General features: G+C 34.1%; 1 protein-coding gene across 7 annotated transcripts in view; it reads left to right on the top strand.

The window, feature by feature from the left end:
• PDS5B (PDS5 cohesin associated factor B) overlaps nucleotides 1-21909 on the top strand; it is a 191750-nt gene that overhangs the window by 105526 nt on the left and 64315 nt on the right. For all 7 annotated transcript variants that reach the window (XM_036249585.1, XM_036249584.1, XM_036249586.1 and 4 more), the window contains 6 exons: nucleotides 2054-2135; nucleotides 4841-4889; nucleotides 6950-7089; nucleotides 8988-9103; nucleotides 14016-14121; nucleotides 16947-17107. In XM_036249585.1, the coding sequence (XP_036105478.1) occupies nucleotides 2054-2135; nucleotides 4841-4889; nucleotides 6950-7089; nucleotides 8988-9103; nucleotides 14016-14121; nucleotides 16947-17107 (654 nt within the window). The remainder of the gene's footprint in view (nucleotides 1-2053; nucleotides 2136-4840; nucleotides 4890-6949; nucleotides 7090-8987; nucleotides 9104-14015; nucleotides 14122-16946; nucleotides 17108-21909) is intronic.

Below are 21909 nucleotides of genomic sequence, written 5' to 3' on the forward strand. Positions count from 1 at the left end.
TTCAACATTTAGCCAGGTTTCTGACTGCAGCCAGTGGTCTCTACGTTTTCCTTGAGTTCGCTTCAACTTGAATGTTGGTTCCAATGAGAAGCCCTAGAGAGGGTACCAGCTGGCAGGTAGTACATGTGAGAGTCCAGCCTCTCACCAGGTTTCTTATATTACAGAACTGGAATTCAGGTTAATGTTAAATAAATGGATATTTGTCTTTGTATTGTAGTAATATTGCTTCTGGGTATAAATTTTCTGTTTTTAAGAAGGATTGTTTAGAAAGCCAAAGACGTAGGGACACTTGTCTTTGCTGCTTAATATAAGTTAAAATTCTTGACAAGATGGGCCCCCTAAACATGTTATAATACAAAATCTTAGTCAATGACCACTTTTTGATTTAAGCTATAGTGATAATAGTTTATAATGAGCTTTCGAGTTGCATGAGATTTCATCTTTAATAAATAACTTAATAGGTAAAATAATTTCTGCTTTGAAGCAAGTTTCAAAATGCAGGCCTTTCATTGTACTTATGATAAGGTGTACAGGAAGAGGTAGAATTCACTGACTTTGAGGCTCAGAAGTATTTCACCGATGACTATTCTTGTTTCTTTAAAATTAATAATTTAATTACATAGCTCTTACTTAGCTGTTAGATTTTTCCAGTCCTCTGGATATGATTATATTTCTTATAAAGATTACATTCTTAAAGTGTGCCAATTAAGTGTTTTATGGAACTTTAGTAACCTGAAAACAGTAAAGTATAGCTATTTTAAATTTAATGTTTAAGGTGCAGCGCTCTAATACAGTTGCCTTGCCAGTGCCATTTTGAAGTGACTATTAGAAAGCAATTTAAATATCCAAATTTAAACTAATTTATCTTCTTTTAGAAACATACTGTTATGGAAGAGAATGAAAATATGAGCCAATTTATAATTGTTTTATCTATCAAAAGAAAGCAGGTAGTTTTGTGTGCTTCTGTATTATATTACTCTTCTAAGGCAGTGCTTCATATGTGGGGGAATGGATTAATAGAAGTGTAGATAATTGAAAACAATAATGAAAAGTATTATTTAGATTTGGAAATTTTCCTTTTTAAATTTTAATATATGAGTGCTTCTGATATTCTGCAACTTAATATTTCAGTAACATTAACTGCTTTCTGTGATTTACATATATTTTCTTGAGTACCTGTAAATGTCTTAAATTTTTGCCTGAGAACAATGAAAGTATTAAGAAGACATCAAAATTTTTGCCATATAAAAAAATTAAGTATAGCCCTGGCCAGTTTGGCTCAGCGGTTAGAGCGTTGGCCTGCAGTCCAGAGAGACCCGGGTTCGGTTCCCGCTAAGGGCATGTACCTCGGTTGCAGTTTGTCCCCGGCCCTGGTTGGTCGTGTGGGTGGCAGCCACTCGATGTGTCCCTTTCACATCGATGTTTCTCTCTCTCTCTCTCTTCCTCTCTCTCCCTCCCACTCTATCTGTACAAAAAAATGGAAAAATGTCCTCAGGTGAGGATAAAAAAAAAAAAAAATTAAGTATATAGTATTATTTAAATATGTATGTGTATAACATAATATATATTATATGAAGTATTATATACATATATAATACAGTAAACACGATATATCTGTTTTAGGAAAAAGTATTCCCATTCTTATAGGGAACGTCTTTTCTGTTTGTGTCTTTGATTTCTTTTCATTCTGCCTACCTCCACAGGACCGTACTCTCCATCAAATAGTCCTTCATTTCTCAAGTTTGTAATCTCTGCAGCTAATTTCTACATCCTAGTCTACAAATATATTCTAGTTAATAATTTATATTCCCTATTTTTATACAAAAAAACCCTTTCTTTTGATACAACTATCTCCTTAAATGCTATTATCTGTTATATTTGATACTTCTCTTTTTCTCCATAAGCCTCAGTTGCTTAGTCCTGTGAAGTTTCCACATCTCTGTCATCTCGTCTAGTGATTTTGAACCTTTTTTATAAAAAAAGTAATATAGTTAGCATATTCTGGGAAGATGTTTACCTTTGTTATTTAAATGTATGTATTTGTGTTTTACAGAGCATTGAATGAAATGTGGAAATGTCAAAATCTGCTCAGACATCAAGTAAAAGATTTGCTTGACTTAATTAAGCAACCCAAAGTAAGTTAAATTTAATGAAAAGTTTTTCTTTGATGTTTTGTCTTTACCATTGTTGCTATGCAATGATTTCTGAGTGGACCAGTGCTTACTCTAGAAACTGTGGTTTCTAATTTAGAACACTGAAATTTTGAAGAAACTTACTACATGGAAAAATTGAAATTTATTGTATCTATGAAAGGTGATGCCCAACAGGACAGAGAATATGCTTCTTTGGACTCAGAATTAAGATTTTTTTTGTAGTTTTATTTATTTTTATTTATTTTATTATTGATTTTAGAGAGAGAGGAAGGGAGAAGGAGAGAGGGGCGGGGGGAAGAAGCATCAATGTGAGAGAGAAACATTGATTGGTTGCCTCCCATACACACCTCAACCGGGGAGTGAACCCATAACTTGCGCATGTGCCTGACCAGAATTTGAACCGGCAACCTTTTAATGCACAGGATCATGCTCAACCAATAGCCACATCAACCAGGATGTAGTTTTGTTTTTGTTTTTGTTTTTTGTAGTTTTAAATTAAAATAAAAACAAAACAATAACTGCATCATTAAAAGTATAAGTAATAGAGTAAAATTATACTTTTATCTTGACATACTAAAATGTTCCCATCATCTTTGTATATCCTTGTGATTTTAAAAAGTTTTAATATAGAGAGTTAAGTATCTTGATATTTTACTTAAATTAACTTAAATTACTATGGTAATTTTAATGTTCTTCTTGGTCTTCATAATTATGATGTAATGAGTGTATTCATCCAGTTGATGTCTCATATTTTACTTTTTGGACATTTAGAATGATTTTAGGGTTTTTTGGGGGGTGTGTGTGTGTTCTGTCGAGTCTTCCCCCCTACCCCCACCCCAGAATGGTGTGTGTAAGCCTATAAGAAAATACAATTCACCTGAAAAACAGTGTGCCTGGGCATTTTAAATTGCATCCAGAAAACACAATTTAGTGTTTTTCATTTCATTTTCAGTCAGTGGTTTAGAAATCCCCCTGTCCCTCATAACGTGTACCTCGTGTTCACAGGACAGAGGTCCATAGAGTGGAGCTAGCAGTTTTCTTTGGTGTAGATTTGGACATTTGCTATAAAAATTAATGAGCTTGCACTGTTTGTTTCAGTGATTTATAGTAACCCTCTCACTATAAATGCAGGAATTACTTAATACTCACTTTTTACTAAGAATTATAGTAGACATTATAGAGTTAAAGTTAGAAAAAATAAAAAGCTGTGTTTAACTTTTATGTGTTTATATTTCTTCCTATTTTACTGGGAAGACTCTTGGATACTTAATAATCAGTGTATATTTTTGCCTTCTTCATGATTTAGTCTGATTAAGATGAGATAGTTTTTATTCTTGGCTCAGCAATGGAGTCCTTCTGCTTTATTGACTAAATTGATTTGCTCAGTGTCATTCACAGTGACTTGGTAATTTCCAGGGTTGTACTTTTGTCTGACGTTTCTTTTTCATGTGGATCAACTTCTTGAAAGCCCAGCACCACCTCTTTTCTCCCAAATTAAACAGAAATCTTACTCAGATACTTTAAATTCTGGGATTTAACTCTTATACTCTATTATGATCTGTTTCTCAGGTCCTCTTTTTTTATTATTATTATTTTTTTTGGTATGTGCCCCTAGCAGGAACCGAACACAGGACTCTCTGGTCCACAGGTCAGCGCTCCAACTGCTGAGCCAAACCAGCCAGGGCTTAGCAAGCGCCTTCTTAATAGGAATGGTGTGTTTGTTTATTTATTTATTTGATTTGTTTTCTTCACCCCAATGGTTTTCTAGTTTCGTATTTTACAGAGTTGTTTAATCAACATTAAAAAAAATAATAACACTAACCGGATGCAGCAAATAAGTAGCAGTCTTAAAAATATATTTTATATACCTGACTTTAAAGTGTATTGCTATATGCAGTACAGTGTGGTGAATACATTCATTCACTGGAATAATGCCTTATATAGCAAATAACTAGCACTCTTGGGAAAATTGTTCATGTCAATGGCATCTTTTTATTATTTTTCTTTTTCTTTTTTTATTGATTTTAGAGAGAGAGGGAGAGAGTGAGTGAGTAAGAGAGGTAGAAACATTGATGACAGAACATCGATTGGCAGCCTCCTGCATGCCCCCAATGGGGATTGGACCCACAACCTGGGCTTGTGCCCCAACCAGGAATAGAACTGGCGACTTCTTCGTGCATGGGTTGATGCTCAACCACTGAGCCACACTGGCCAGATTCAATGACATCTTTTTAAATTGGCTTCATTCAGAGTCTTCCCCATAAGCTTAATGAGTATACTTTATAATCCTTGTGCTTAAACATTTTAGGGATACCTTAAGTCAATCAGAATTGTAAACTTAATTTTCAGCTTTTTTTTAGTTGCCCTGTTCTTTTAGTAATAAAGAAAAACAGTATCTTTGCTCCAAAGGTTGGTACGGCAGTCTGTTTTTCTTTTTTTGTTTTGGAGTCTGACATAACAAGGTGAGGGAAGAGGTGACAACGTGGAGCATGAGCTCACTCTCACTCTTCCCTGAGTGTGCCTGCACTGTGCACCGTAGGTGAGGAAGTGTGCGGCGGTGGTGAGGCGTGGGCCTTGGTGAGGGCGTGGGCCTGGAGCATCTGCAGTGTGCTTAGCTGATGTTCTGAAGCCTGCAATGAAGATTATTCTTAGGGAAGTTTAATTTTGCATTTTTTTCTCATTTTCAGACAGATGCCAGTGTCAAGGCCATATTTTCAAAAGTGATGGTTATTACAAGTAAGTTATTTTGAATACTATATGTAAAATTAAGGTTTAACTGAAACATTTCTGATAATTTGAAGTTTTTCATGGAGTTCCATTTTAGGCCAAGATGATATAGGAAAAGTCTAAAATGTTTTTGGTTAATTTTTTTTGACAGCTCAGCCTTAGCTTTACCCTTTTTCCTAATTTTTATTTACTTTGTATACAATGCAATTTTTATTTTTATTTTGTGTTGATATGAGCAACAGCTGGATAAAGGATTTACATAAATTTATTTTTGAGAATTAATTCAATTTATTACTTAAGCTGAATCTGCTTCGGTGTTGCTTGCTCTAATGTGAATCTATCTGAAGCTGATTTTTTTTTGAGCCCAAATGTAGAGTGAAGAATATACCTAATAATTACAAAAGAACTTGCTTAAAAAAAATTATGAATTTGCTTTTTTTCCCCTAGCGATTTCAAATAAAGTGTTTCTTAATTGCATTGAACAGTAAAGACAAAAGGATTATGTAGCACATCTCCTTTGTTCAGTGCAGGGAGAGGTACCAGGAGTTGCTTTTGCAGGGCATTTGCTTTTTCTCAGACCACTGTGGATCTCAGAGGGACAGGGAAAACAAGAAACCCCTGGGGGAATGCCTCTGCTGAGCTTCCTCTGGGGAGTGGTGAAGACAGGTTAGGTGGATTTCTGAGATGTTAACATATTCCAAGATGTCTATGGAAGTAATGCTAAGACACTAAAGACCTAATTTACTGAGTTTTAGACTGAGTGATAAGAATTTTAGCATGACTAGGGCTTCAAGACCAAAGTATATTATAGTCCAGGGCAGTAAAACATAAATTTGTTTTCAGTCCCTTTGGATAACTTAAAGCAAGCAAGTGATATTGTACTATTGCTTTTTTATAACTATCTCCTCAACCGTTTGGGTGTAGACACTATCCCTGAAGGATATCATCTCCTATATTCTTCTCCCCCACAACCCCTATCTGTTTCTTTCAACAATTTTAGTATTTCCCTAATTCTGTTCTGAGGAATGCTAGTATCCTGCAGGAGTTACTAGTCTTATTAGAAAAGAGGGATGCTATAGTCAAGTACTTTTGTGGAATGCTGAATCAAGGTGTTTTGTTGGTGTTCCCTCCCTCCCTTTTTATCTTCCTTCTTCCTTTCCTCTCCCCTCTTCCAACCCCATCTGTTTTATTTGTTAAATGGTAAGCCTTACTGTAACCTTTAATATGATGCCTATTCATTATGGAGGAGCTGTAAAGAGATATTTTCCAAAATCATTTGAAAACAATACAGTAGATATTTTGTATTATAGAACCATGAAAATATTATCAGTGAATTATTTAGGGGGAAAAACATTCTTACTATATTCAGTGATCCAGCCAAGAATTAAAATGGAATTTCAAAGTTGTATATGAACTTGAAGACTACATTTACTGAATTTATATTTTAAGATTCAGTTGAATTTCTACTGCTTTTATTAAAGCCCGTAGTTCTATATTATAATTTCTATTAGAATATCCTATCTTGTTCTCTGTAGCAGTTGTAAGTGACCAGAAAAATATATTCGGGGATCAACATTTTATTAGCTGTCGTAACTGTTTTTGATACATGGGCATATTAGGAGAGCAGTATAAAAATTATTGATTCTAGAAGAACTCATCCTTTCTCATGCAGTAGTGGCATCTCTGGCAGTCATGCTGAGACACATCGCTCAGCGGGTGTTGGTGCCAGATAGCATGTGTGAGTATGTGCATTATCTGGATGGTTTAATGACAAGCAGTGGAGTATGAGGAAATCGTTTCCTAAAGGTAGAACTATTAATCCCTGCTGTGAGTTATAAGAGAACAATGTGTGCGGCAAGCTCAAGGGGATAATAAAATGGGTGTTGTTCAGGTTGACATTTAATGCCCTGAAATATTACAAGGAATTATTTAGAATTAGCCAGTCAGTTTTTCCTCATATAGATGTAAGATTATTAACTAGAGTAATAAAAATAATGAAAAATGTTGATCTTTTATTATTTTGAGAAATTTTTAAATTCTATTTCAATTGAATTTTAATTTAATTGAAGGAAATTTGCCAGATCCTGGTAAGGCTCAGGATTTCATGAAGAAATTCACACAGGTGTTGGAAGATGATGAGAAAATAAGAAAACAGTTAGAAGTGCTTGTTAGTCCAACATGCTCCTGCAAACAGGCTGAAGGTTGTGTGGTAAGGAGAAAAATTTAAAAGAGCTAATGTTTGAAGAAACCATCAAACCTTTTTTGGTCTCTTTTAGAAAATAATTTATATTCTTTATGTAAAATTCAGAAAATGTCACAAAAATAACAATACATATAAGCTATACTTTTCTTATAGGGACAATTGCTGTTTATTTTATGGTGTATATTCTTCTGAAATAAGAACATATTATATGAACATACAGCTTTGTGCATTTTACTTATTTTCATTAATTAGTCTTTTACAGTATTATATTTAATAGCAATATAGTTTACCATTGAATATATTTACTGTAATTCATTGTTACACGTGTAGATTTTTCCTCCATTTTTTTGACTAAAGAATAGTTCATATCTTTATGGCTAAATAACTTTACACAGTCTCGATTATTTCTTTTTTTATTTTAAACATTTTTTTTTTATTGGTTTCAGAGAGATATGAAGGGAGAGGGGGAGAGAGAGAGAAACATGGATGAGAGAGAACATTGATTGACCACCTCCTGCATGACCTGCACTGGGTATTGGGCCCATAACTTGGGCCTGTGCCCTGACCTGGAATCGAACCGGCGACCTCTTGGTGCACGGGTCGACGCTCAACCACTGAGCCACATCGGCCGGGCTTGATTATTTCTTTAGGATAAAGTCAGTATTGGCCAGTTTTATTGTTGGAAACAGCAAAACATAAAACAAAAACATAGTTATTTTGATAAGATTTGTATTTCTTGGCTGCTCATCATCTGACTGCTTTTTCCCCAGTGTACTAGCCATTCGTCATTCTGTTGTACATATCCTTTGTGTTTTTAATCTTTGCCTATTTATATAAGTATTTGTCTTTATCTTATTGATTGGTTAGTTTGTTATGGCATTGTATGTTAATTGAGCCACAGATAATTTTCTGTCAGTTGTAGTTTGCCCTTTATTTTATAATGTTTCTTACATGCTGTAATTTTATTCTTTTATTTAAATTGTAGTTTTTAATTAGTTTACATTCAGTGTTATTTTGTATTATTTTACTGTGTGTAGCATAGCCATAATTTTTTTTATCTAGCTGAGTCTATTAGTAGTCTCCTCAAGGATTTTGCCTTTCATGTCCTGCTTATGAAATCCCATTCTATTACCAGTCAATGAAAATATTTCTGAATATGTTGCCCATTTATCTTTCAAGAATCTCTTTATTTATTTATTTATTTATTTTTATTTATTTATTTTATCCTCACTCGAGGACATCTTTTCCATTTTTTGTTCAGATAGAGTAGGAGGGGGAGAGAGAGAGAGAAAAAACATCGATGTGAAAGGGACACTTCGAGTAGTTGCCACCTGCACGACCCAACCAGGGACAAACTGTAACAGGTACATGCCCTTAGCGGGAACTGAACTGGGTCTCTCTGGACCGCAGGCCAATGCTCCAACCACTGAGCCAAACTGGCCAGGGCAGGAATCTCTTTTTAAGAAGATAATTCTTGGCTCCATCCCAGATTGACTAAATTGTAATCTTCACAATGAAGCTCACAAATCTGTAGCTCCACAAGCTCCCCTGATAATTGTGTTTGCCAAAGTGTGTATGTTCACTGACACTTGGTTTTATTCTTTGTATTTGTTTTTATCCTATTAAAATATTTTGCTGTAAGGTATAAGAGTCTAACTGTTTTTATTCTAAATGTTCAGTTATTTCTATATAATATACTGAATAATCTATATTCCTACTTGAATTGCCACCTTTCTCATATGCTAAATTCTTAATCTTGTCTGTTTACTGGACTTGCTCAATTTCCGTTCATTCATTATTCTAATACCAGTGCTACATGGTTTTAATTATGCTAGGTTCTTAACATTTTAATAATAATTATTTAAACATACCGTTGTAATATATTTTTAAAATCTACATTACAGCGTGAAATAACAAAGAAGTTGGGAAACCCCAAACAGCCTACAAATCCTTTTCTGGAAATGATCAAGTTTCTTTTGGAGAGGATAGCACCTGTGCACATAGATACTGAATCTATCAGGTATTTGTATATAAAAATACTGAATTTTTGTATCTGTACATTCATTCATGTTTTAGTCAGTCACTGCTGAGTACCTAGTATACCAAGGAACTCATCTGTATGAATTTATGTATATACATAATGGCTTTATAATTATCTGTATATATCTGTGTGTGTGTGTGTATTTTATGTGTTTGTATACACACTCATCTGTGTATATTTAGTTTATATAATTTATTTTAATGTTAAATAATGCTTTAATTTGGGTGAGAAATGATCAATCCAAGCCTAGTTTTTTTTTTGTTTGTTTGTTTTTTAAATCCTCACCCAAGGTCATTTTTCGATATTTTGTTCAGATAGAGTGGGAGGGAAAGAGAGAGAGAGAGAAACATCGATGTGAAAGGGACACATCGAGTGGTCGCCACCCACATGACCCAACCAGGGCCGGGGACAAACTGCAATTGAGGCACATGCCCTTAGCGGGAACTGAACCCGGGTTTCTCCAGACCACAGGCCGATGCTCTAACCGCTGAGCCAAACCAGCCAGGGCTCCAAGCCTAGTTTTTATCTTTTACCAGTGTGCCAGAATTCATATTTTTTGTTAACTTACATATATTAGGAAATACAAACAAATTGTAGTATACCCTTAGGAGAAAGAAAACTAGGTGAATATGTTATAAAGAAAAATGATGCATTTTCATAGATATTTGAGAAATGAAGATATTTTTAAAACAACCCTTATAATGTTTCAGCTTTGATATATCACTGTGACATCTTGGAAAATTCTTTTTTATGTCTTAAGTCCCTTTTTGTAAAATATGAGAAGAGCTTTTTCTTTTAAATTCCTAAAATTTAAAAATGGTTAAAAAATAGGCTAATTATAATCTATGTATAGCATACTGATTTATTATTTATCAGTAATATCCTTCAGAAGTATGTTAGAATTAAAAATAAATAATACTAATGGTATATTCTGTATCCAGTGGGGGTGGAAGGGACAGGGTGCAGCTTTTGGCCCGTATAACCCCACTCCCCCCACAAAGGAGGGAGGCCCTGCTTTGGATAACCATTAGTTACTTTGAACTCCTCTTGTATCAATTTTCATTTGAAGAAGGGATTTTGTAGTTTGAAAAATAAAAAACTATAACCCTCTCCATTAGTATGAGGAACAATCAGAATCAGACTGAATTTCATTAATTAAACAATTTTGTGCCATCTCTATTCAATGCCAGTTAGGTATTGGCAGAGCATAATGCCTGCTTTCCACCAGCCTTCGGTCTAGTAATGTAATAAATGGTTTTAAACAGAGATTATATTATAGTTCCATAAAATTAGTGCAAATAGTGTCAGATAACTAAAAGAGGATTTCTCTGCAGGGTTAGCATTTGACCTAAGAGGAGGAATGTTTAAGATTTTTTCCTACAGAGATGGGAAATGGAGTAGTCTAGGCATGGAGAGCACTATAAGCCAAGCTAACTGGAATGGAAAAAACAAGGCTGCTTAGAAAATGGTTGCCATCTATGTGAAATACAGAAGAGAGGAATTAAAGTGCTGTGACATGATCCTAGAAATAGCTGGGATCAGATTGCTAAAGCACTTACAATCTACCTTTAGAGCTCTTACTGTATTCTTTGTTCTACTGAGAACCATGATTGATGATGGATAGCAGGAATGAGGGGAGACGACATAGACTGCTAAGGCATTGTTACATTTGTCTGTGGATGGTGGTAGTTGGGATGGAAAGGTAAGATCATATTTGAGAAAGGTTTGAAAAGAACAATCTAAAAAATGGGGAATAGCCCAGCCAGTGTGGCTCAGTGGATTGAACGTCGTCATCCCTTGGAGTGAGAGGTCCTGGTTCAATTCCTGGTCAGGGCACATGCCTGGGTTTCCGGTTCCATCCCCATTAGGGGGCGTGCAGGAGGCAGCCAATCAATGTATGTGTTTCTCGTCGATGTTTCTATTTCTTGCTACCTTCCCCTCTCTCTAAAATATCAATAAAAACAAATTTTCTTAAAAATATTTAAAAATGGGGACTAAAGGTGAGGAACAGTCAGAGGTCTAGGAGTTCAGGTCCAAATAATGAAGAGAATAGTAATAACTTGAAAAAAATGAAAAGGGAGCCGGTTTTTCAAGAAGGTGAAGAAGGTTGTGCTTAAATCCAGGCAAATTGAGTTCAAGTGAAACTGTGGATTATTTCTCTGAGCAAGAGATTGTGTAGAAGTAAGATCCAAAGATCATGGACTGAATCTTGTAGTTTTTTAACAGTAGAAAAATTAGAGAAATGTAAGAAAATCAGGTTATTGCAGCAATTTTCAACCCTTTTCATCCCGTAGCACACACAAACTACTAAAATTCTGCGGCACACCAAAAAAATAAGGTTTTTGCTGATCTGACAGAAAAATAGGTATAATTTTGATTGATTCACATTGGATGGTTATTGTTGTGTTGGCCATTGTCATTTTTTTATTTGACATTCTAAGGGAAAAGAGGTTATTGCCCCTGACTAAAGAATCAGGTATTGCATGTTTTAAAAATTCTTGGGGCACACCTGTTGAAAATCGCTGGGTCATTGCAATGTTTTGAAAATTAAGATGGAGAAAGTTTTCAGAAATTATGCATACTACAAACAGTGAAAGAGACTGAGGACAAAAATAGGTTTTTGGCTTTATCAATCAGTAGGTCATAGTGATATAGAAGGAATGTTAAAACACAAATAACAATAACAGGTAGTAGCAATGAATGCTTGTAACATGCCTGGGACCGTTCTAAATGTTTTAACTCATTTACTTCTTAACTTTATAAGACAAGAAATACTATTATTCTCATTTTACAGTTAAGGAACAGTGAGTTAAACAGATGTTGAGTAACTTTCCCTCTGTTGGGAAGAAGTGAATGGCATTTAAACCCAGGAAGTCTGGCTCCAGAGCCCTTTTGGATAACCACCCACTATAAACAGACTTCCAGAGAGCTTCCACTTAGTCCCCACCAGTACCAATCAGTGTCCAGTTCACCTAACTCTTCCCAGTAGTGGTGATTGACCTTTTCAGTCTTTGCCATTTTATAGATAAATAGGTACTCTTTGTATTACTAATAAAGTTGAACATTTCTCCTCCATGTATTTCTTGGCTAATTGCATTTCTTTTTATTTTCCTATGAGGGGTTTGGAAGAATTGTCTTTTTCCTTATTAATTATAAGTATACTTTATAAAATAAGGCTGTTTAACCCAGTTCAATGGACTTTAAATTTGTGTTTGACATTAATAAATATTAAATCATATAACTAAATCCATCAGTTGTCTTTTTATTTCTTTCTGCCTTTATTGCATTATATTAGGTGGTTTGTTTTTGACAATAAATCTTTAATTGCTCTAGAATTTAGTTTAGTATAGGGAGGAGGTAAAGATGCATCCTTTTCAGCATATGATAACTAAGTTGTATTAACTTCACTTACTGAGAAAACTATTCCTTTCAATTTGATTTGAAGTGTTTCCTTATTATACCATACATTCTTCTATAATTTGGACTCCTACTGCATTTCACCTTGGTGTCTTTGTATTTTGAGGATTTTATGATACATTTTTTTTATCTCATTGACAAAGTTCTTTCATTCCTCCCCTTAAAATTTATTAGTTATTCCCAAATGTTACTTTATTTTTTTCAGATGAGCCATAGAATGGGTTTGTCGAATCTTATCCCTCACCAAGTTGTGTTCCCCTGAAATAGTTAGGGATTTAGTGAAAAAACGTCACTTGTATAATGTTGTATTTCTATCTTAGGAAAATACTTGCTTTCATTTATTTGAATCTGTATGCTGCCTTCATATAATTTTAGAATTTATATACAGATCCTATGCATTTATAAGTTTTTATTTCTTCTTACTTCATATATTTATCTTGTCATTTGTGAATAGATTTTTTTTCTCTACATATTTCTAGGTGATTTGGGCTGAGATAGAAAAGCACTATTGATTCATTAATGTTTTGTTGGTGACATCAAAACATTTTAGTATTTTTTCAGGTTTTTAGTTCATTCTCTTTTGTTTTCCAGGTTAATACTTTTACTCACAGATTTTTTTGTATGTCTGGTTCTCATTCTTAGGTTTTTAGCTCAATTGTATCTCTTCAGAAATGCCTTTTTAAACTACCCTGGTAAAACAACTTTACTTCTGGGCTTGACCTTTTTTCTAGTCCTTATTGTTGCTTGATTATCATTTTATGTATTTGTTTTTGGCCTTCTCTCACTAGACTGAGAGCTTCATGCTCGTAGTCATAGGAGAGATAGTGAGTTTAATTTGGAGTCTGTGATATTTTTCATTCTAGTGGCACATCTAGATAAAAACAAAAAACCTTGAAGCTACTGAAAATATGGGAAGAGGATTCAGGCTAAAGATTTTTATTTTTATTTGGAATAGTTGGAGATAGGAGAATTGATTAATCAGGGAAAATGGTCAGAAAAGGAGAGAAAACATCCTCAGAGCTATCAACTCTTCATGGGATGGTAAAATAAAAGGATCCTGTAAAAGAGTCAAATACATTTCACTCCTAGCTTGATCTTAAAATTTGAGTACATACTATTTTTGTAGAAACAAAGATCTAATAAACATATTACAGAACATTGAATAATTGAATTTTCTTGTATTTTGATACATATTATATCTCTAATCTGGTGTTTGTGTTTTTTATGAAGAATACCTATCATGAATAATTATTTTAGATAGTTGTTAATACATTTACAAATGCTTATTTAAAAAATAACATAAGCTTGTTTTTAGAAGAAAATTTTAAAACGTGTTTTATTTTTGGTCTTTTCTAATATTCTAATGAGGCTTTATTATATGTCGGTTACTACGTAGGAAATATTTAGGATTATTTTTCTTAGCCATTGCTAATAAAGTACAGTTAAAAATAATTTTGTGTGTTTCATTCTTTAGTGCCCTTATTAAGCAAGTGAACAAATCAATAGATGGGACAGCTGACGATGAAGATGAGGGTGTTCCAACCGATCAGGCAATCAGGGCAGGTCTTGAACTACTTAAGGTAAATATGCTTCAGTGTCTGATTAGATAACTGCTAAAAACACGTAGTTTATACTTTTCATTATTGAGATTTGCTTCGTAAGTTTATAGAACCTAAAATAAAATTTTCTCAGTCATTTTAGATAATTTAGAAATTGCACATTCTAATTCTAATATGTAAGCTATAAATATTTTCAGTTTTAAATTATATATTATAGCCTAGTAGTAATTGTATTAAAATGGTGGATTATAATTTGAAGGTTTCGTTAGTGAACAAAGAAGGTGTTAGCTCTATCCCAGAAGGATGCTCCATTTTACCTTTTATTTTGTTAGCTAATGTACTACTGCCTTATACTGATGACAAAGTATTGGATAATTGTTGACAACTTAGAAAATATAAAGTTATAAAGAATAAAACAAAAACCTATCATCATGCATAAACATTAGTTTATTTATTCCTTTTAATCTTTAAAAAATGCACATTTTTATATACTTAATATCAGACTGAATATACAATTTTATTTATTTATATTTTATCCTCACCCGAGGACATTTTTCATTTTTTGTTCAGATAGAGTGGGAAGGAGAGAGAGAGAGAGAGAGAAACATTGATGTGAAAGGGACACATCGAGTGGTTGCCACCCGCACGACCAACCAGGGCCGGGGACAAACTGCAACCGAGGTACGTGCCCTTAGCGGGAACCGAACCCGGGTCTCTCTGGACCGCAGGCCAACGCTCTAACCGCTGAACCAAACTGGCCAGGGCTGAATATACAATTTTATATCTTGACTTTTTAATTTAAATTATTAGCTTTTTTTTTTTAAGATAGTGATTTTAAGAGTGTCAAAAAAAAATCTGATTTTTGATTATCACTTAGTAGATGTATGCTTTTGGGCAAGTTAATTTGCCTCCACTTCTTCATCTGTAATGCATGGTGATGATAATATATTTATCACGTATATAAATTGTCAGTACAGCATCTGGCTCATAGTAACAATAATAAAATTTTTTTGAAATAATGATTGGTCCACTTTTGGAGTGTGATAGTGCTTCCAATTATTTTTCTTTTGCTGGATGTGTAGTGTTTTTTTTAATTACTATTATCACTACTAAGATAAATATATCTAACATCTCTTGCTAATGTTTGTTTTCTTTTTTAATGCCAGAAGGGCATTCAAAGAGAATGACCATTTTCAAAATTCATGGTTTGGTTGATTGGTAGGTTGGTAGGTAGAGAAAGAGAGTCAAGTCAGTCAAATTTCATTACAGAGAAAATGCACCCAAGTATAATTCCATCAACTGCACATGAAGGTGCCTGTCTCCTATCTTCACAAACATGGAATATTGTATATTTTTAAGACATTTCCTACTCTGATAAGCAAAAATAATCTTAATTTGCATAATTGTTACTAGCTAAGTACACCTTTCATATGTTAATCATCAGTGTCTCTTTGGTGAGTTCATTATTTTTATCCTCTGTTCATTTTCCACTGACATCTCAGTCTTTTGGGGGTTTTTTGTTTGTTTTTAGCTGATTTAAATGAGCTTTTTTATTTCTTTCGCTGTTTTATAGGACATATTTGTTATATATATATATAATTGTATTCTATTTTAGTATAAAGTAAGTTATGAAGTATATTAATAAAATGAATACCAGTGAAAAGTAAATAGAAAGCTAACTTAAACAGAGTATTAACAATATTGTTGGAGTTCGGTGAGTATTTTATTCCCTCACTCACAGTCCCCAGATACAATTGTTCTGAATTTTAGGTTTATTATTCTCTTACTTTTGTTTATAGTTTTACTGTCTCTTTTGCTTGTTTCTGAATCTTATAAATATGTCACTATACATAATATATTTTTCTGCTACTTGCTTGTTTTTACATTTGATTCCAGTTAAATTTAAAGAATCCCATGATTTTCAGAGAGTTCTATTTGTTTTTGATTTTTACATCTGAAACATAACCTATCTGGAATTTATTTTGAAACTGTATATTCTGGAGGATGGTCTAATTTAATTTTCTCCAAATAACTACCCAGTTTTACTAGCACTATTTATTAAAAATCTCATTCTTTCTCATTTATCTTTTGTTGAGTTTTCTGTAATTTATTACATTCTGTATAATCTAAGTTCTTGTATATGCTAGGGTCTATTTATTGCTTTCCTTTTTCTTTTTTCCTTTATTGATTCTAAAGAGAGAGGAAGTGACAGGGAGAGAGAGAGAGAACATCAATTCGCTGCCTCCTGCATGCCCCCCACTGGGGATCAGGCCCACAACCTGGGCATGTGTCCTGACTGGGAATCAAACTGGCGACCTCTTGGTGCATGGGTCGATGCCCAGCCACTGAGCCACACCAGCTGGACAACTTTTTCTATTTCTTCTAATATTAGTACCTTATACTGTATTTTACTATCTGGTGTTTTACTTCCCTAGATTACTTTTTTCCCAAAAATGTTATTAGCTAGTCACTTCTAATGAACTTTATTTAGAGTAATAGAAATACTTTGTTAAATTTTTTTGGTCCCCTTTTCTCCTATCCTCATTTTCCTTAAAAGAAAAATATATAAAAAAGACATTAACTGAAATTCAAATTATTTTAAGTAGAATTATAATAACATAGTTTAATTTTGAAAGAAATGAATTCTTTAGCTCTTACAGTCTTCTTACACAAGAACATTTCTGTTATATATTTGAGCACATATTAAAATTTGTTTATAGCGATCTCATTTACTTGTTAGCAGAATTGTTTCTGAATTTGATTTATATTTTTAATATGTAATATTATAGGTTTATATTTTAGAAATGAAAAGGGTTTACAGATCATTTTTATGACTCATTGTTTAGGTACTCTCATTTACACATCCCATCTCGTTTCATTCTGCTGAAACATTTGAGTCTCTCCTGGCTTGTCTGAAAATGGATGATGAAAAAGTAGCAGAAGCTGCACTCCAAATTTTTAAAAACACAGGAAGCAAAATTGAAGAGGATTTCCCACACATCAGATCGTGAGTTGAGTTTGTTCTGCTAAATATTCTGGAAAATAGAAAAATAATTTACTGTTCCTTGAATTATGTAATACTTGGAATCTTTTATACTTTAAGGAAATAATGTCTAGGTTACTTTAAGTCTATACTGTTTTGTTTACATTATTTTCTGGGAGGACCCATTGGTATTTCAAAAGATTCATGAAATATGGGGTGAACATGCCATTTTTTTCTGAAGCATTAATTTTGCTTAAAGATTTTGATGGAAACAATTTTATACTAAAACAGTCCCTTGTTTTATTATGGCTTAGAATAAACATTTAGGTGAATTTAAGGTCCAGTGGGAAATTGCAAAGGAATTTCAGTAGGACTTTTCATTGTACTCTCCACTTCTTTTGTGGTTAAGATTATTGGATTGAAAAATTGTAGAAGCAGTGCTTTGTTTGACATAGGGAAGCAGGGAAAGCGTCTTAACAGCAGTGGGTGTGTGTGTGTGTGTGTGTGTGTGTGTGTGCGCGTGCGTGTGTGTGCATGTGCGTGCGCGCGCCGGTGTTTCTAAGAATTGGAAATTGCACTGTTGTTTTAGGGATCTCTAATAGTGGTTCATTATTGGTCAAGATTCTATTAATAGCTCAAAAGAATAAGTCTTCCTTCTTTATGGATCTCTGCTTACTTTATATGTATCTCTCCTCCCTGTTCCTGGAGAGCGTATTGTATCTAAAAGTTGTTCCTGATATTGTCATATTCATTGATGTTTGGTTTGCCTCTACCTCATTACTTCTGGCTTAGTCACTGTTGAATTAGTTGTGGTTGGGGTAGCATACTTCTTCATATTGAAGGGCCTATGGTCTTATTCTTGAGAAAGAGACTGTGGACAGTCTTAGAGTCTCAGGTACATGTTTTATTATTCCTTTCTGTGTATGTAAACTTAATTTTAGAAACTATTGGAAAGTAGGACAAAAGCATTAATTAAATGATAATTGAAACATACCAGAATTTTGTAACAGTATTCTCCTTGGCATGAGTAAGAAACTTTATGGTTTAGGACTGACTTATTAATTTCTAAGGGAGCCCAGAACATGAATTTCCACTTGGAATGATGCTGCCACTCTTCTATCAGATCAGAGATCAGGGTGGTGAGACAGACAGATGCATGTGTGCGCGTGCCTGCACACACACACGCGGCATAACTGTATACCATTTACAGAATGCCCACTTATTGTACTACCTCATTTAGACCTTGTCACACTTCATTAAAGTATAGGAATTAGCGTCTTAATCTTCCCAATGAGGAATCTAATGGTTTTAGGTCATTTAGCTAACAAGTAGTGGAGTGAAGATTTTAAGCCTGTTTGTCTGTAACGTCTATGGTACCATATCTGTTATACGGCATATTTTCTTTCTTAATTAGAGCTTTGAACAAATTTCAGTTTGGTTTATTTAATGCTGGTTTTTATTTTCATTCTAGACTGCCTTTCCTGGTGCCTTTTATATTTAAAAAAAAATTGAACTATAAGAGCAAGGTCGAAAAGTGCACATTTTAGAACATGCAAGGGTATTTTAAAGCATATGCTGCTATAATCTGGAACTAATATACCTCAATTACTTGATTTTCTTGTGGAATATATTTCAGGTGTCTCTCGAGGAGAATTCACTGACACTGAGTACCTGTTGTTTGCATACACTGTTCTCAATGAATTAACTCACAGTATATGTCTTCCTGGAGATAAAATATGTGTGCATATTTATTTTAAATTATTAAATTGGGTGGGTTGATTTTGAGGAAAAGTGATAGAGTTAAGTGAATGTTTATTAAATTATTTTCCCAAAATAGTTTAAAAGAATCAACCAAAAAGTATAAGTAGAAGTTATAACAAAGACAGATTGGTGCTGGACAGGCCTAGAATCAGGTGTATAAAGGAATATGTGGTACGTGTTCCGTCCTTTGCTAAGTTAGAGGGAGGAAAAGCCTACCTGCAGCTGTTCCGGAGCTAAAGGGGAGCTTTGTGGTCCACACTCTCTTTCTTTGGGCTGACCTTCTTTCTTTCCTTGAAAGGAGGAGCAAAGCTTAGAGTAGAATCATGAAGCAAATTTATTATCAACATTGCAGGAACAGAAACAATTATATGCTGACTCACTAAACAAAAATGAGGTGAGTTATGGGTTTCAGTCTGACTCAGCCTGTCTTGGAGTCCCACGCACCCCAAGGAGGCATATGTGCCAAAACTGAGAGTTCCCTGGAAGCATGAGGCATAGTGTAGTTCAGGTGGAGCTGGTTCGCATCGTTGGAAGAGTTTCAGTAGTCTTGGAGAGAAATTACAGAGTTACGGGGTTCACTACCTTCAGTTCCAGCTTTCTCTTCCATGCTACTTAGCCACAATTGGAAACTTTGATGTTAATTTTTTAAGAAAAGTGTCCAATGTTCAGTCAGGAAGACACTATCTGCATTTTTGTGGCAGAGCCAGATAGAATTTCTGTTATTCAGAATACAAATAAATTAACAAACATAAAACCTATGTAAGTATTCTTCAAAAGTAGCTGATAAGCACTATTTGCAAGAATTTAATTTTTCTAGGAAAAAAAGAAAATTTTAGATAGCTGTTCTAAACTGCCAAGAAAGTTGAACTACAAAGGACATCTGAGGGGGAAAAAAGAGAACAAAAATAAGATGATATATTAAAAAGGGTAGCAAGAACTAAGGATAAAGAAGAGTAGAAACATTTACCTTATAGACTATAGTTTATTGCAAGCAACAAGAAGTAAACAGTATGGGAAATGTAACCAGGAATCTAGAGATTGAGTTTAAGAAAATTGCATAGAATATGGAGATAGTGAGCAAAGAAAAGAGGCAGTTAATGAGAACGAATGGCAGATAGTGGGAAACTGTGATTGGTTTCTGTGGACAAGAAAGCAGAATAATGGATAGTGCAGCATATTTTTTTAAAAAAGTAAACTTGTTTAGAATGAATGAAAAAAAATGAATCTAGAGATGAAGAAAAGCTCATGTTCTAGGAAAATATCTTGATAGAATTTACTAAATTTTTAGGGATTACAGAAGTGATTTCACAACCATTAAGGGAAGAAAAAAACGGAGGTACTACATAACAGAAAAGTAAAGAGGCTGACGTATTTCTTTTCAACCACAGAAGACTTCCAAAGTAGTCCGGCCGGTGTGGCTCAGTGGTTGTGTTGATCCATACACCAAGAGGTTGCTGGTTCAATTCATGGTCAGGGCACATGCCCGGTTGTGGGCCAAATTCCCAGTGCAGGGCATGCAGGAGGCGGCCAATCGATGTTCTCTCTCTTTGATGTTTCCATCTCTCTCTCCCTTTCCCTTCCTCTCTCTCTAACATCAATAAAGGAAAAAACGAAAGATTTCTTAAGTGAATGATTCAATAGCTAGGGAGTTTTGATAGACAAAAAGAATGTAACTAAATAATTTTCTAACTAGCCAAGTTGTATTTAAAAGCAAATGAAGGATATTCTTTAGGATACAAGGATTCAGAAAACATGTTACCTTTTTCTTATTGTGAGGTCTACCAAGTTGTATTCTTTTTTTCTTTGCATTTAGTTTTGCTTATGCCCTAAATCCAACTTTTGTTTTCTTCTTGTTTACTATCTCTGATGTCTTTTCTCATCATTTTACTCTCAGTATTTGCGTTTTAAGTGTGGCTATACCTGTGTTTTAGATATTTGAAACTTGAATTATTTTTAAAGGATGATATAAATTAAAATCGACTCAGGAGGAGGGAAGAAAAACATAATAGACTATAATTATAAAAAAATTAATAAAATTACTCCCTAATGAAAGTGCCAGTAAATTGTGTTAAAGAAGTTTTGTGTTTTTTTAAATTTACAGGCAACCAGGAATTCTAATTCTCTTTTAATTATTCAGAGCCTAGGGAGAAAATAAGAAAGCATTCGGATTGCTTCTTACAAAGCCAAGATTACCAGCAGGAGTGTGAAATCCTAAAGAAAACTAAGACAAATCTTACAAATACTGATGCTAAAATTATAAGTAAAATACTAGTGAAAAGAGAGTTTACTGTAGTAAAACAAGAATATGCTATGGCCAAATGTGGTTCCTTCCTGTAAGACAAGAGTGTTGATATCAGTAAGGCTAATTAATATTCATGTTATAGAATTCACTATATAAGTGAGTAAAAGGGAAAAAGCACATAATCATTCTGATAGATGATAAAAAAAACAAACTGATTTTAAAAAAGTCAGTCTATTTAAAATAAAACCTAAGTCTCACAGTCATACTAGTCAAGGGAGTGAGTAGAAAACTCACAAACAGGAAATCCTTCCAGTGCCCTCCCCCCCCCCCCCAAATCAAGAAAAGACATTTATGCCCGCTAATAGTGATGGAGGAGAATACAAAGAAAAACACTCATGGGTTATAACCAGTATTAGCTAGCATTCCAGTAATGCTGTCTTGGTTGAGGTATAAATTGATGTGGCTTTTCTGGTTTAATACATACCAACTTAAAATGTGTGTAGTCTTTAACACTGCTGTTTCACTTTTAGGAACTTATCCCAGAAGTAATTAGAAAAGATGTCTACATGATGATTATATGGTTCAGGGTCCAGTCAGAGAAATAGAAACCATACCAGGTACTTTAAACATAAATAAATTAATACACATGTTTGAAGGAATAATAAGGAAGAAATGGTGTTGAGGACTGCCCAATGGGTGGAAGCACCTGTCAACATCAAGCAACTGCTGTTAGGGGCGGCTTGCTGTTTGGGGGGGGGGGTGCAGCAGTGGACTGCACAGAATGCTCAAGAAGCTCTCGAGGCTGGACTTAGAAGAGCCTGAC

This window comes from Molossus molossus, unplaced genomic scaffold (genome assembly GCF_014108415.1).
Source record: "Molossus molossus isolate mMolMol1 unplaced genomic scaffold, mMolMol1.p scaffold_m16_p_9, whole genome shotgun sequence".
Lineage (NCBI taxonomy): Eukaryota > Metazoa > Chordata > Mammalia > Chiroptera > Molossidae > Molossus > Molossus molossus.